The sequence below is a fragment of the Moschus berezovskii genome, chromosome 14, assembly GCF_049115385.1.
Source record: "Moschus berezovskii isolate FMDL1 chromosome 14, NW_MosBer_1.0, whole genome shotgun sequence".
Lineage (NCBI taxonomy): Eukaryota > Metazoa > Chordata > Mammalia > Artiodactyla > Moschidae > Moschus > Moschus berezovskii.
Window position 1 is genome coordinate 68,681,022 of NC_142473.1, and position 15,567 is coordinate 68,696,588.

Sequence of the window (15,567 nt, forward strand, 5' to 3'; positions counted from 1 at the left end):
ACTTACCAAAACTGACATGAGACTAAGTAGAAAATCTGAGTAGTCCTAAATCTGATAAAGAAACTCAAACTTAATTTAAAACCTTCCCACAATGAAAACTCCAAGATTGAATAGCTTCACTGGTAATATTCTACTAATCATTTAAACAAGAAATAAGACCAAGCTTACATAAACTCTTCCAGGGAACAGAAAAAGAGGCAACACTTCCCGACTCGTTTAACAAGGCCAGCATCATCTCGATACCAAAACCTGACAAGAACATTGCAAGAAAGGAAAATTACAGGCCAAACTCTCTCATGAGCACAGATGTAAAAACCCCAAACACGAGCAAATCAAATCCAACAATATATAAAAAAGAAAAGACAATACATTCTAACCAAAGTAAGTTTACTCGAAGAATGCAAAACTGTTTTAACATTCAGAAAATCAATCAATGTAATTCAGAGCATTAACAGAATGAAGTAGAAAGGGATTTGATAAAATTCAATTATTCATTTAAAACACAAAAACAAAAAACCCTTTCCCCAAACTAGGATCTTAAGGGACTTCCTTCAATATGCTAAACAGTATCTACTAAAAACCTACAGTAAACATCATCTTGTTGAAAGCTCTCCCTTTTCAGTTGGAAAGATAAAGATACTCACAATGATCATTTCTACCCAATGCTGCACTGAAGGCGCCAGCCAGTTCAATAAAGCAAGAAAAAATAAAGAAATGACATATAAGGATTGGAAAGCCGGAAATGAAAACTGTCCTTCTACCTCCTCAAGGATATGCAAATTAAAATCACCATACACACCCATTAGAAAGGCTAAAATAAAAACCAATGACAACATTAAAGTGCTAGTAGGAATGCAAAGTGGTAAAACCATTTTGGAAAACTAACAGTATTTTTTGAAGTTTAATGTAAGCATACTACACCACCTAACAAATGCAATCCTAGATATTTGCCTGATAGAAATATGCTCATATATACATCAAAAATGATTTACAAATAGAAATAGAGTCATAGACATAGAAAACAAACTTAGGATTGGGGGGAGGGATAAATTGGGAGACTGGGATTGACATATACACACTGCTGCTGCTGCTGCTGAGTCACTTCAGTCGTGTCTGAAATGGAGAAGCCAATGGCAGCCCACTCCAGTACTCTTGCCTGGAAAATCCCATGGGTGGAGGAGCCTGGTAGGCTGCAGTCCATGGGGTCGCTAAGAGTTGGACACGACTGAAAGACTTCACTTTCACTTTTCACTTTCATGCATTGGAGAAGGAAATGGCAACCCACTCCAGTGTTCTTGCCTGGAGAATCCCAGGGACGGGGGAGCCTGGTGGACTGCCGTCTATGGGGTAGCACAGAGTCGGACATGACTGAAGAGACTTAGCAGCAGCAGCAGCAGCAGCATACATAAAGTAGATAACTAATAAGGACCTACTGTATGGAATAGGGAACTCCACTCAACACTTGTTCCCACTTACTTGGGAAAAGAATCTAAAAAAGAGTGGATATATGTTTATGTATAAACTGACTCACTTTGCCATACAGCAGAAACACATTTTAAATCAACTATTCCCTAATAAAAATTGCTTTAAAAATGATTTACAGTATTATTTATAATAGTGAAAGACTAGAAATAAACTATCCATAACAGTAGAATAAATATATAAACTGTGGTCTAATCATATAATGGAATGTTTATACCACAACAAAAATGAACAAAATACTGTCACACACTACTAAATCTCACAAATTAAACAAATACTTTACACAAATACACAGTTAATCATGAAAATTATATAAAGTTCAAAAAGAGAGAAAACTACTCAGTGGCATTAGCAATCAGGATAGTGGTTACCCCTGAGAAAGAGAGAGGGTTAGAGGTAAACATGATTATTCTACTTTATGACCTGAAGGGTGTTACAATGGGAAAGTTCACATTGCAACAGTTAACTGAGTTGTACACTTATGATCTGTGCACATTTCTTTATTTTTTATTTTTGACCTGTGCACATTTCTCTAGGTTGGTTAACATCACCAGTGATAGCCTGTGGATATCACATACCTCCAGCTATGTGATAAGAGAAACATTTAACCTCAGTAGTAACCTGAAACCCCTTAGTCCAGTCTAATCGTGAGTAATACTTTAGATGAAGTCAGTCTGAGGGATATTCTGCAAAACACCTGACCAGTACTGCTTCAAACTGTCAAGGCTGGCTGGAAAATTTCCACAGGCCAGAGGACAGTGAGGAGACACATGGCAACTAAATGCCATGTGGTATTCTGGACTGCATACCAGAACTGAAAAAGGATCCCACTGATGGAAAATCTGGGGAATTCCAAATTAAGTCCAGAGTTCAGTGAGCAGTAATGTGCCAGTGAAGACTTTAGTTTGACAAATGTCCCCCAGGGTGGTATGTTAGGGGAAACTGAAGCTGGCTGAGGGGTACACAGGAACCCTCTGTGCTATCTTTGCAACTGTCTTGTAATGTAAATTACTATAAAAAAAAGTTTATTTCTTAAAAAGTTCAGTATGAAAGTAAACAAGCTGAATAGCTATCTGAACCAGAAGTTGAATGAGAAAAAAATTACTGTTTATACGGCTTGTGGTACATGTTGGACATTTAACATGGAACATTTAGAAACCAAGCATTTCTTGAAAAGAGATAGCAAGACAGAAAAAAAGTAAAATGACAACAAGGAAACATGGTGAAAGACAAATATAAGGAAATCTGTTTTAGAGGGGCATCCTACTCTAACAGAATTTGGAAGCCAGAAAGACCAGGGTCAAATCTCAGCTCCACCAATCACAGCTGGCCCTCTGAATCCAGGGCTGTGGAACACAAGGATACAAAGGGTCAACAATGGGACTCGAGCATCTTTGGATTCTGATATCCTCAGTGAGCCCTGGAACCAATCCGTTGTGGATACCACAGTAGGACTACACTGACTGTGATCTCTGGTAAGTTATTTTGCCTCTCTTTACACAGAGAATTACAGAGTGGATTAAGTAACTTCCATGTGTTTAACAAAGTGCTTTCCTGCCCCCAGCCTATTTTTATTAGGAAGAGGTGAAAAGTTTACTAGGAGCCAAGAGGCCTAGAGTTCTAGAGTTCATCTCTGTTCCTCACCAGCTATAGGACCCTGCATAAGTCACCTAAACTCTCTGAGACTGTTCCTTCAGCTATAAAAAGAAAAGGGCTGTTATAAATCAGTTCAGTTCAGTTGCTCAGCCGTGTCCGACTCTCCGCAACCCCATGAATCACAGCACGCCAGGCCTCCCTGTCCATGACCAACTCCCGGAGTTCACTCAAACTCATGTCCACAGAGTCGGTGATGCCATCCAGCCATCTCATTCTCCGTCGTCCCCTTCTCCTCCCGCCCCCAACCTTTCCCAGCATCAGAGTCTTTTCCAGTGAGTCAACTCGTCACATGAGGTGGCCAAAGTATTGGAGTTTCAGCTTTAGCATCAGTCCCTCCAATGAACATCCAGGATTGATCTCCTTTAGAATGGACTGGTTGGATCTCCTTGCAGTATAAGGGACTCTCAAGAGTCTTCTCCAACACCACAGTTCAAAAGCGTCGATTCTTCGGCGATCAGCTTTCTTCACAGTCCAACTCTCACATCCATACATGACCACGGGAAAAACCATTGCCTTGACTAGACGGACCTTGGTTGGCAAAGTAATGTCTCTGCTTTTTAATATATCAAGGTTGGTCATAACTTTCCTTCCAAGGAGCAAGCGTCTTTTAATTTCATGGCTGCAATCAGCATCTGCAGTGATTTTGGAGCCCAAAAAAATAAAGTCTGACACTGTTTCCACTGTTTTTCCATCTATTTCCCATGAAGTGATGGGACCAGATGCCATGATCTTAGTTTTCTGAATGTTGAGCTTCAAGCCAACCTTTTCACTCTCCTCTTTCACTTTCATCAAGAGGCTTTTGAGTTCCTCTTCACTTTCTGCCATAAGGGTAGTGTCATCTGCATATCTGAGGTTATTGATATTTCTCCCAGCAATCTTGATTCCAGCTTGTGCTTCTTCCAGCCCAGTGTTCCTCATGATGTACTCTGCATATAAGTTAAATAAGCAGGGTGACAATATACAACCTTGACGTACACCTTTTCCTATTTGGAACCAGTCTGTTGTTCCATGTCCGGTTCTAACTGTTGCTTCCTGACCTGCATACAGGTTTCTCAAGAGGCAGGTCAGGTGGTCTGGGATTCCCATCTCTTTCAGAATGTTCCATAGTTTATTGTGATCCACACAGTCAAAGGCTTTGGCATAGTCAATGAAGCAGAAATAGATGTTTTTCTGAAACTCTCTTGCTTTCTCCATGATCCAGCGGATGTTGGCAATTTGATTTCTGGTGCCTCTGCCTTTTCTAAATCCTGCTTGAACATCTGGGAGTTCACGGTTTACATACTGCTGAAGCCTGGCCAAGAGGAGCTACCCCACGTTATAAATCAAGGATCCACAAACTACAGCCTGCAGGCCAAATGCCACCTACTTCCCTAAATAAAGTTTTCTTGGAACACTGCCACACCCATTTGTTGTTGAATTGTCTATGGCTGCTTTCCCACAATAGCAGAGCTGAATAGCTGTCACAAAGGCCATCTGCCTATCAAAGCCTAAAATATTTACTAGCTGGTCATTTAAACAAAAAGTTTCCTAATCCTTGGTCAAAATGATCTCTTAAAAAGTCCCTTGACTCTAAAAATGTTAAGCCAAAACTTAAAGTTAATATGAACTTCAAAGACATATGATATATACCATTAGACAAGTTGCAACGGGAACTTCAGATGTGCAAGTTGGACTTAGAAAAGGCAGAGGAACCAGAGATCAAATTGCCAACATCTTTTGATCATTGAAAAAGCAAACAGAAATCCAGAAAAACATCTACTTCTGCTTCACTGACTATGCTAAAGCCTTTGACTGTATGGATCACAACAAACTGTGGAAAATTCTTCAAGAGATGGGAATACCAGACCACCTGACCTGGCTCCTGTGAAACCTGTGTGCAAGTCAAGAAGCAACAGTTAGAACTGGACATGGAAGAACAGATTGGTTCCAAATTGGGAAAGGAGTACAACAAGGCTGTATATTGTCACCCTGCTTATTTAACTTATGTGCAGAGTACATCATGCGAAATGCAGGCTGGATGAAGCACAAGCTGGAATCGAGATTGCTGGGAGAAATATCAATCACCTCAGATATGCTGATGACACCACCCTTTTGGCAGAAAGCAAAGAGGAACTAAAGAGCCTCTTGATGAAGGTGAAAGAGGAGAGTGAGAAAGCTGGCTTAAAACTCAACATTCAAAAACCAAAGACCACGGCATCTGGTTATCATTTCATTGCCAATGGATGGGGAAACAATGGAACCAGTGACAGACTTTATTTTCTAGGGCTCCAAAATCACTGTGGATGGTGACTGCAGCCATGAAATTAAAAGACGCTCCTTGGAAGAAAAGCTATGACAAACCTAGACAGCATATTAAAAAGTAGAGACATAACTTTGCCTACAAAGGTCCATCGAGTCAAAGCTATGGTTTTTCCAGTAGCCATGTATAGATGTGAGAGCTGAACAATAAAAATGGCCGAGTGGGGAAGAATTGATGCTTTTGAACTGTGGTGTTGGAGAAGACTCTTGAGAGTCCCTTGGACTGCAAGGAGATCCAACCAGTCAATCCTAAAAGGAATCAACCCTGAATATTCACTGGAAGGACTGATGCTAAAGCTGAAACTCCAATACTTTGGCCACCTGATGTGAAGAGCCAACTCACTGGAAAAGACCTTCTTGCTGGGAAAGATTGAAGGCAGGAGAAGGGGACAACAGAGGATGAGACGGTTGGAAGGCATCACCGACTCAAAGGACATGAGTTTGAGCAGGCTCTGGGAGATGGTGAAGGACAGGGAAGCCTGGTATGCTGCAGTCATGGGGTAGCAAAGAGTCGGACATGACTGTGTGACTGAACGACAACAACATGCCAATATACCATAATTTCACGATACTTAATAAAAATTTTCACAAGCCAATGCCTATCTGCTTTCCAAGTTTCCTATCTGTAATCTCAATACCCTTGAAATTGAGTCAGGGACTATGGCCCCTGAGATGAATAGCTAAGTTCCTGACTCAGTCCTAAAACTCACAGGTCTACGTGAATAGAACCCCCAGTTTTCTAGATTTCAGAGCATTTGTCCTATTCCAACTCATAGCAAAGACCCCAGAGAACTGGTACCTAGTAGTAAAACAGGGGCTCTTAAGGAATTCTCTGACAACCCCACCTCCAACCACTAAGTACACAACTGTGTGTGTGTGTAAAACCCCCTAAAAAACTATAAAAGAAAAAAGGAAGAGGCTGCTATGTACCCTTAGTTTCTTCCTTTCCTTCTAGCTCCGTGCCTCAAAGGAGAACAATGAATATATTCACATGTTCCAAATATCCTAATATTAGACTAGCTTTCTAAGAGTCCTAAGACAATCTAAACAGAATAGGTCCTCTCTTCCTTCAACAGTGTTAAGACCGCAGCTTTGGAATCAGTCCTGTATTCACATCCTGGCTCAGCCTTTGCTTTGTGATGGCAAACAACTTATTTAGATTTTTTTGCCTCAGGTAGCTCACCTATAATATGAGAATAGTAACTGCCTACCTCAAAAGATTTTGGCAATTTAAATGGAATAATACACAGTACTTAGCTTAGCGCCTAGCTTTGTGCTTAACAAATACTAGCTACTGAATCGGAGAAGGCAATGGCAAGCCACTCCAGTACTCTTGCCTAGAAAATCCCATGGATGGAGGAGCCTGGTAGGCTGCAGTCCGTGGGGTCGCTAAGGGTCGGACACGACTGAGCGACTTCACTTTCACTTTTCACTTTCACACATTGGAGAAGGAAATGGCAACCCACTCGTGTTCTTGCCTGGAGAATCCCAGGGACAGGGGAGCCTGGTGGGCTGCCGTCTATGGGGTTGCACAGAGTCGGACAAGACTGAAGTGACTTAGCAGCAGCTACTGAATGCTTGCTTCATGCTAAATCACTTCAGTCGTGTAGGACTCTTTGAGACCCTATGGACTGTAGCCTTCCAAGCTCCTCTGTCCATGGGATTCTCTAGGCAACAACACTGGAGTGGGTTGCCATTTCCTCCTCCAGGGGATCTTCCCAACCCAGGGATCGAAACTGCATCTCTTACGTTTCCTGCATTAGCAGGCAAGTTCTTTACCACTAGCGCCACCCAGGGAGTCCACTACATTATCACCACCAAATTACCTATTTTCGGGATTATTTTCCTCTTGAAATTTTTCAACCCTATATACGAAGTAGATGATATTTTTCTTTTCTTTCAAGAAAAAAAACTAATAAAAACATTAATCAAGTGTACTTTCCTTCAAAGCTCTACTCTCTCTACCAAATTATTCTTTCTTCTACTTCCTTGCAATTCAGTTTTAAGTAACCGGTCATGCACTCATGATTGTATGAAATTCATATTTGCATGGAAAAGTACAGCAGAAATATGAAATGTAAAAGGAATGCCTTTTCAAAAGAGACCTCAGTTCAAAAGGAATACATTTGAGAAGAACTAATCCCAACTTCAGCTGAGCAAAACCAAAACACATATAAAATTCCTTTTAGTGGAGAAACCTGAAAAAAATTGGAGGCTAAAGCAGGTAAGTAGCATCTCCAATCCATTTATGTATTTCTTGGGCATAAATTTAAAAATCAAAGTAATGGGAAATAGTTTGTTAATATTTCTTGCCAAAATTGGACAATAATAGTATGGTAGACAGAGCACAGATTCTGGGGTCAAATAAACCTCACTTCAAATCTTAGTTTCATTATTCTGTAAATGTCAAAGCAGGGATGAAAGTTTTCCCTACTCTATTATGCTGCTCTTCAGATGCTTAAAAACCCAGTCTGTCAATATTTGGTCTTTCCTAATACCAGGCTGTCAAATCAACACTTACTTGTACTGAAAACAGGGAAGAGGGTTGATACAGCAGGCAATTCTTCAATTAAAAAAAAAGTCATTTAAAAGAAATTACAATAGGTATCCTCAAGCAATTTTAGCATTACTAGTTTCTTTATGTAAAACAAATGTAAAGATCAAATGAGTTCAGCCTTCCCTTCTAATAATCATGTGGGTGCTGAGGTAGGCAAAAATAGGGCAAGCACTAGAACCAGTGTCCTCTTAGCAAATTAGGCTTCCTATTTCCTTGACCAAATGTGAATGATGCATTACAGATAATGTTGGATTAGCACAGATCAGCATAGGAGACAGAAACCCAAAGTTATTTAACCTATTTATACTAGAGTGACTAAAATGAAGAAGGGAGACCCTGTATTCCCAATACCTTTCAGAGATAAAACCATCCGAGGACATCTGGGTTCCAAGTATTTCTTGAGATCATCCCAGGCCTTTTTAATAGCAGCGTAATGGTCAATATATCTTCCTACATCAGAGTAAGTATCAATGAAGAGGGATTTCCAACACTGGTTCTTCTGTGTTTTCTCTTCCCTAAACAGATTTAAAAAATAAAATTAAAAATCTTTTACAATGAAATTAGAATATATTTTAGACACTTAACAATATACTTTATTGGGAATTTGTGGCTACTTTTGTCTTCCTTTTCATTTATTTGAGCTACAAAGAAGACTAGATAATAAACAGTGACACATACATCAAAAAATTTAACAAGTTATTCCTTGAATAGTGGGATTATGAGTCACTTATTTTTTTACTTTCTATTATTTTTGTAAGTTTTCTAATCCGTAATAAGATATAATATGAATAACATATGGGATATGAATTTCAACTTACTCCTAAAAACATACCAATTGTAAAATTTTAAAATATATATTTAGCTTTTCCATTTTAGAGAACATTTAGAAACTAATGATAGGCTATATTAATCTAATTTATCTACACTGGATTAACCAGAGAATCAATAAAGCACAGTAAAGGAATCAAAATTCAACATTTCTGTTTGGTACAATTCCACAAACATTTACTGTCTATTTAGCCACTGAGGACACTGAAAATAAGGCACATTTTTTGCCTTCAAAGAATGTAATCTAATCAGGGAGAAAGAATGAAATATAAATTTAACAGTCAGAAGTGGTACAGGATAAGGCAGCCAGAACAACATACTAGTAGCTTGGGCCTGATCCTGTAGGGAATAGAGAGTCACTGAAGAGATGTAACAGGGGAGTGAAAAGAGCGGACCTGTGGCTGTGGTTTGGGAGGGGTGTATACTAGAGGCACAGAGACCGGTTGGAAAGGGTCTGCAGCAGTCCTGTTAACGGACGACGACCTGAACTAGAGCTGCGGTGGCTAGAAGAAGTGAGAAGAAAGATTCAAGAAACATACAGCGGCTAACGTCAGAAAGGCCTGGTCTCTGAATGAGGGTAGGGGGAGAAGGAGAGAAGAGACACAGGACGATCCCCCTCTCTGGCTGGGATTCCAGGATGGATGGTACCGCTGTGACGACAGGAATACAGGAGGACCAGGTTTAGGGATGGGGAGAACAGTTCAGGGTGTTGTATGTACATGTGTGTGTGTTTTCTGGGGTGAGGGGAGTATGGTAGGAAGGAAGTAACCTTTTATTCACCAAAGTAATACACATATTATTAAAATCAAAAAGTACCAAAGAACTTATAATGAAAAGCTAGGCAGTCTCCTGTTCTAAGTCCAACTCCTCAAAGGAAACTTTAGTTACTTCTGGAAGGTATCTCTACAATTCTAAATGCTTATTCCTCTAGCTGTTTTTTTAATTTCTTAAATTTTTGGCTGCACTGAGTCTTTGCTGCTGCGTCTGGGCTTTCTATAGTTGAGGTGAGCGGGGGCTACTCTCTAGCTGTGGTGTCATGGCTTCTCATTGCAGTGCCTTCTCCTGTTGCGGAGCACAGGCTCTCAAGCACATGGGCTTCAGCAGTTGTGCCGAGCGGCCTCAGGAGTTGCAGCATACAGGCTCAGTAGTTGTGGCACATGGGCTTAGTTGCTCCACAGCATGTGGGATCTTCTTGGACCAGGGACTGAACCCATGTCCCCTATGCTGGCTGGCAGATTCTTAACCACTGGAACACAAGGGAAGTCCCTATTCCTCTAGTTCTTGATTTATCAATTTTATATCTATCTACTGATACCCCAAAATCAATAAAAGGTCAGGATGAAGCAATACTTAAAATTCCTTCTTCCTCATTCTTTCTCCTCCCAATGTTTAGATGTTCTGTTATTTTTAGTTCTACTCAATAGCTTACCTTTAAATAATATTTTTAAACCTCTGTTTCCTGCTTCACCAACTTCAGTTACCACCTGACTCCCCTCAACCTAAGAAAAAGATATTAGCAATCCTGCCCTTCCTTTCACCTTTTCCAACTCCCACCTTCTGTCACCTACACTTTTATTCTATCAAATTAATTAAAATTTACTGAATTCGGTGAACCCTGCGGGTCATCCAGTGGAAAGGTCCAGCAGACAGTTATGCAAACAAATCTGGGGTTCAACGGCAATGTCTGGGGTGGACACTCAGGTTTGGGAGTTAGAAGTAAACAAGTCATCTCTACAAATTGTAGCAGTACATGCAGGAGACTTCACACAGGGAGAAGAGCAGTCAGCCAGGGACAGAAGTGTGGAGAACACCTGCGTTTACTGGCAGGCATAAGAAGAGCCATCAAAGGTGTTAAAGAGACAGGGCTTCCAGAGGAGAATCAGGATAGACTAGCACTAATGAAAGCCAAGAGCCCAATTTCAAGAATACATGTTTCCCAAATACTCACTCAGATATCAGCCAGTATTTTTTGCAATGTCTTCTCCACAGCGGATCATGACTTGATAGCTGGCTGAGTCTTCGACTGACATAGCAACAGCTGGCAGTAACCAGATTCATGGTTAATATAAAAGAAAACAAGAAAGCAATTTAGAAATGAAGATGAAAATATTCAATGTTAAGTTCTGTTTTGTTCCTTTGGCTTTTCTTCCACTATCTACCCTTATAACCACAAAACAGTATTTTCTAAAACCTGTTTAACGTGTTAGCTAGTATAATTACCTTGTGAATAGTGGAATCTTAACTATTTGAGTTCACAAACACACTGCAAAATGTCTGCAATTTTAGTTCTCATACGAAAATCTATGAAACATAAACCATTGGAGTTATTTCAAATCAAAGAGTTTTCCTATACTCATTAGTGGGGCAGTAATCATTTCTACAAATAGAAATGTTATGCAGATGTAAACAAAGTGTTTTTTCTTTTTAAGATCTGTGAGACATTTGATATTAAATACACAGGCCTTCTGTTTGGTCGAATTTTTTTTCTTAACAGGAATATGTAGCCAAAAACACTTTTCAATTATAGGAACTATTGGAAAACCCACTTATAAAAGATGTTAGATTCACAACAGTTCTGATTCAGTATCCACAGCTATTCAACTTAGTGTCAACTGCTCAAAAACACAAAATATTAGAAACAATTTTCTTATTATATAGAGATTTCTAACACAATAGTGATTGATTCCTGTAAACCCTTCCCTATGTAATTAATTCAAAAAAGAATGAACTTAAGATTTAAAAAAATGGATTTCTATCCTTTCAGAAGAGAAATCACAAGTTAGAGAAAGTAGGTAGGTATTAAAAGATTTTACTTGGGCAATAACTAATCAATTAAGGGAATCTTAAATCACATAGTATTTGTCAAGGCCATGAGTGGGGCATGTTAAAAAATAACTGATGCTAAATAGAGTAGGCTTTGTTCATTTTTCAGATTTTACACAAACATCATTCTCATCCTTTTTAGCCACTCTCAGGAGACACCAAAACTAACATTTGCAAAACTAGGAATCCCTCCAATTTTGTGAATTCAAGAGTCCCCTTCTCTTTTTTAGGTCCTTCTCCCTCAATATCCTGAGTTAAACAACATAAAAGAATCTCTGGAATGTGCACCAGAGGTGATTTCTGATGGACATTAAGGATGAAAACTACTGTCTTAGAGCTTCTGACTCAGTCGGCATGGGGTGAAGTCTGTACCTCGGGCATGATATGTATATTTTTTAAGTGCCACACATAATTCTGATATGCAGTGAGACTCAAACTGTGCAGTTTACACTACACAATGATCCCAACAGACTAATCAATCCAACCCAATCCAGTTCAGCAAATATGTACCAAAACCTTCAGAGGTTAGCAATGGGAGGGACATTTGAAAAATCTGAGCTACATACTACAAGAAAGAAGTCACAGTACATTGGAAACTTCTCTGTGGATAAAATTCGATGGCATTTGCGTCAACTTGTTTGGGCTAAGGGATGTCCAGATAGCTGGTTAAACACTATTTCCTGATGTGTCTATAAGATGTTGCCAGAAAAGATGAGCCTTCGAACTGGCAGACTAAGTTAGCCAAACGGCCCTCCCCAATATGGGTGGGCATCATCCGATCCATTGAGGGCCTGAATAGAACAAAAAGGAAGAGGAAGGTTGAATGTGCTCTCTGTCTGACCACTAATTTGGGACACTGATCTTATCCTGCCTTTGGCACTCCCGGTTCTCAGGCTTTTAGAGCCAGACTGGAATCACTTCTCCAGCTCCCTATCCTTCAAACTATACCATCAGCTTTCTTGGGTCTCCAGCTTGCACATGGCAGACTACAGGAAAGAGCCTCCATAATTCATGAGCAAATACCTTAAAATAAGCCACATAAACACACACATATTGGTTCTGCTTCCTTCAAGAACCCTGACTAATACAGTATTCAACTCAGTTTACTTCTACAAACATTTATAGAGGGATCATGTCACTTTTGTTTAAAACTTTCATTACGACCTAAAGCATTTATAATAAATTTGAACTCCTCACCTTGTTTTACAAGGTCCTTCACGATCTCACCAGTCTCTGCTCAGCCTCTCTGCCTATGAGTCACTCCCTACCTCCTGCAACACCAGTCTTCTAGCTATTCCAACAGGCCCTGCTATCCTCCAATCAGCTTCTGAAAACACCGTTCCTTCTGCCAGGACTGCTCTATGCTGTCTATCATATATGGCAACTCCTTCCAGTCTGAATCAGCTCCTTAACAGAGTCACTGATTCATTTCCTTCATAGCACATAGCAGCTCTTGTAATTATGCACTTGTTCTCCATCTTGCCCATTAGACTGTAAGAGCTTATAAGAGGGTCCTTATGTGTCTTGTTCACTATTGTTTCCCTAGCATTTAATAGGCTGGCACACAGAAACACTCAAAAATACAAAAAACTGTTGAATAAATGGTGACTCCAAAGACAAACAACACAGTCTTTATATTTAAGAAATGCACCATCTATCTCGTATGGTAAATGATCTCTGCAGAGGGAGGAAGAAAGGTAGAGATCGGACTCAGGTGAGGGGGTCTTAAAGGAATTCATCTTGCTAGGATGAGAAGAGGGGAGCATGGCATTCCAGGCAAGGTCAAGAGTTTAAGCCACAGAACAAAAAAAGCACAGGTGTGGTATGCTGGCTGGGGTCAATTTGGATAGAGTGGACTATGTCAAATAATAAGGGCCTTAAATGTTCCCTGAAGTTTAGGTTATAATCTGTAAATAATGAGGGGCATTACAGGATTTTTAGGATCTGTCTTAGAAAGATCATTTTGAGAGCAATGTAGCCCATTAGATCAAGAGTGTGTAGTGTTGGATTTCTAAAAGGCTATAAGTGTTAGTCGTTCAGTTGTGTCCGACTCTTTGCGAACCCATGGACTGCAGCCCACCAAGCTCCTCTGTCCATTAGATTTTCCAGGCAAGGATACTGGAGTGGGTCGCCATTTCCTTCTCCAGGGAATCTTCCCAACCCGGGGATCGAACCCAGGTCTCAGGCACTGCAGGTAGATTCTTTACCGTCTGAGCTACAAGGGAAGCCCCTAAAAGGCTATAGCAACACAATATTTCAGATGAGAGTTTGCAGCTTGAACAGACTTCCAAAGAAAAGACAAACTTTATTACAAGCATGAGTAGAGAAAAATTTTTTTCTAGAAAAATAAAACTGTTACAGATATTAATATAGATAATAGCCAGAAACTGGAGTTTTCTCTCTGTCACCACTTAGCTAGACAAACCAACAAACAGCTGCCACCAACTTCAAGAAAGCTTCATGTCTACAAGGATCCCTGGCAACACAGGGTATAGTCACCAAACTGCTAGAATCCAATAGTTAATCAAACAAAACAAAACGAATCTCTCCTACCTAACCTTAAGAGGGCGACTTTGCCTCCTCTGCAAATATATATGGTGGCCCAAGAAAAAGGCATGCCACCAGCTGTCAAGGGTGTAAACAGCGCCATTTCTTCCACCACTGCAGGCAGTCCCAAGCGCTGAAGGAACCTGGCATTTAACCACCCCTACCAGCAACCGGTGTTTATTTTTGGAACAGATGCCGGCAACTTGGGAAACCCAAAGCATACAGGAGGGAAGATGGTCACCTGTATCGCACCACCGGAAGTCAGTACCAAAACAAAATCCAACATGCAACCGTGAGGAGGAAGGTTGAAACGAAACAATTATCCAGCAGAGAAGATTGAAAGTGAGCCTGCCAGATATAACGTTGCCGCAGAAGTCGCACCATGGGTGAGGGGGTCGCCCGGCTCCCCTCCCGCGTCCCACTGGCCCACTTCGGCGCCCGACTCCGAAGGCCTCTGGCCCAGGCAGAGAGAGAAGAGTGCTCTGCCGCCGGGACGGAGACTTTTTCAAAGCGGCCAAGGCTGCAGGGATCGGGCAGAGACGCCGGGGGTCCGGAGGGGCGGGCCGCGGGGGTCCGCGGGCCGGCAGCGGGGAGCAGTATCTCCCCGCTTCCAACTGGGCCTCGCTGAGGCCCAGGAGAGAGGGCTCTTGTCGCTCCTCAGGCCTGGGCCCCGGAAGCGAAGAAGACCTCAAGGCGGGGCCCCTTCCGCCGAGGTCTCACCCTGGCCCCCCGGGGGACCCTGCAGGGTCAGGCTGGCCCTGGCGTCACCTTTCTAGCTGACGCCCGAGTCCAGGTTCGGTCGGCGAGCCGGGCCTCCGTCCTTCCTGCCTTACGCCTCCTCCCTTACCCACGACCCCCACCCCTGCCGCGTGCCTCGTCCCATTACTTGATTAGGTCCCGGTAGTCCAAGAAGGATAAGATGAGGAGCAGGGGGTCGGTGGGCAGCGATTCTAGGGTCAGGGCCCCCGACTCGGTATCCGCGGCCGCCATCTTGCCTGGCCCGGTACAGGCCTCGCCACGCCCCGGCCACGCCCCGGCCACGCCCCCTCCCCACAGCCCGCGCCGCTCCCCCGCCACCGGCACAGGTTTGTTACGTAACCGACGGCAGCGCAGGATGGCCCCGCCCACAGGGCGGCCCGAGAGGCGGTGCCCCGGAAGGCTCCGCCTTCTGCCTCCCAGGCCGGGAGCGCTTGGCTCGGGATCCGGCTGCCCCAAGCTACTCCAGTTCTGCCGGGTTCCCCTGTGCTCTCCCTTAGATCCCCCGGGCTCCCTCCTCCCTTTCCGATCCCTAAACTTGCCCAGTCCGGACCTCTTTGAGAGTTTATTACCAAATTTGATTGGGGCACTCTCGGTCCTCATGAGAAATTTTACATCCG

At 42.1% G+C, this 15,567-nt stretch overlaps 1 protein-coding gene across 1 annotated transcript in view; it reads right to left on the reverse strand.

Moving 5' to 3' along the window:
- FBXO3 (F-box protein 3) overlaps positions 1 to 15,212 on the reverse strand; it is a 36,548-nt gene extending 21,336 nt beyond the window's left edge. The window contains exons 1-3 of the mRNA XM_055423813.2: positions 15,078 to 15,212; positions 10,770 to 10,859; positions 8,345 to 8,508 (exon numbers count right to left, since the gene is read on the reverse strand). Of these exons, the coding sequence (XP_055279788.1) occupies positions 8,345 to 8,508; positions 10,770 to 10,859; positions 15,078 to 15,181 (358 nt within the window). The 5' untranslated portion in view covers positions 15,182 to 15,212. The remainder of the gene's footprint in view (positions 1 to 8,344; positions 8,509 to 10,769; positions 10,860 to 15,077) is intronic.
- Between the last annotated feature and the right edge of the window lie 355 nt (positions 15,213 to 15,567).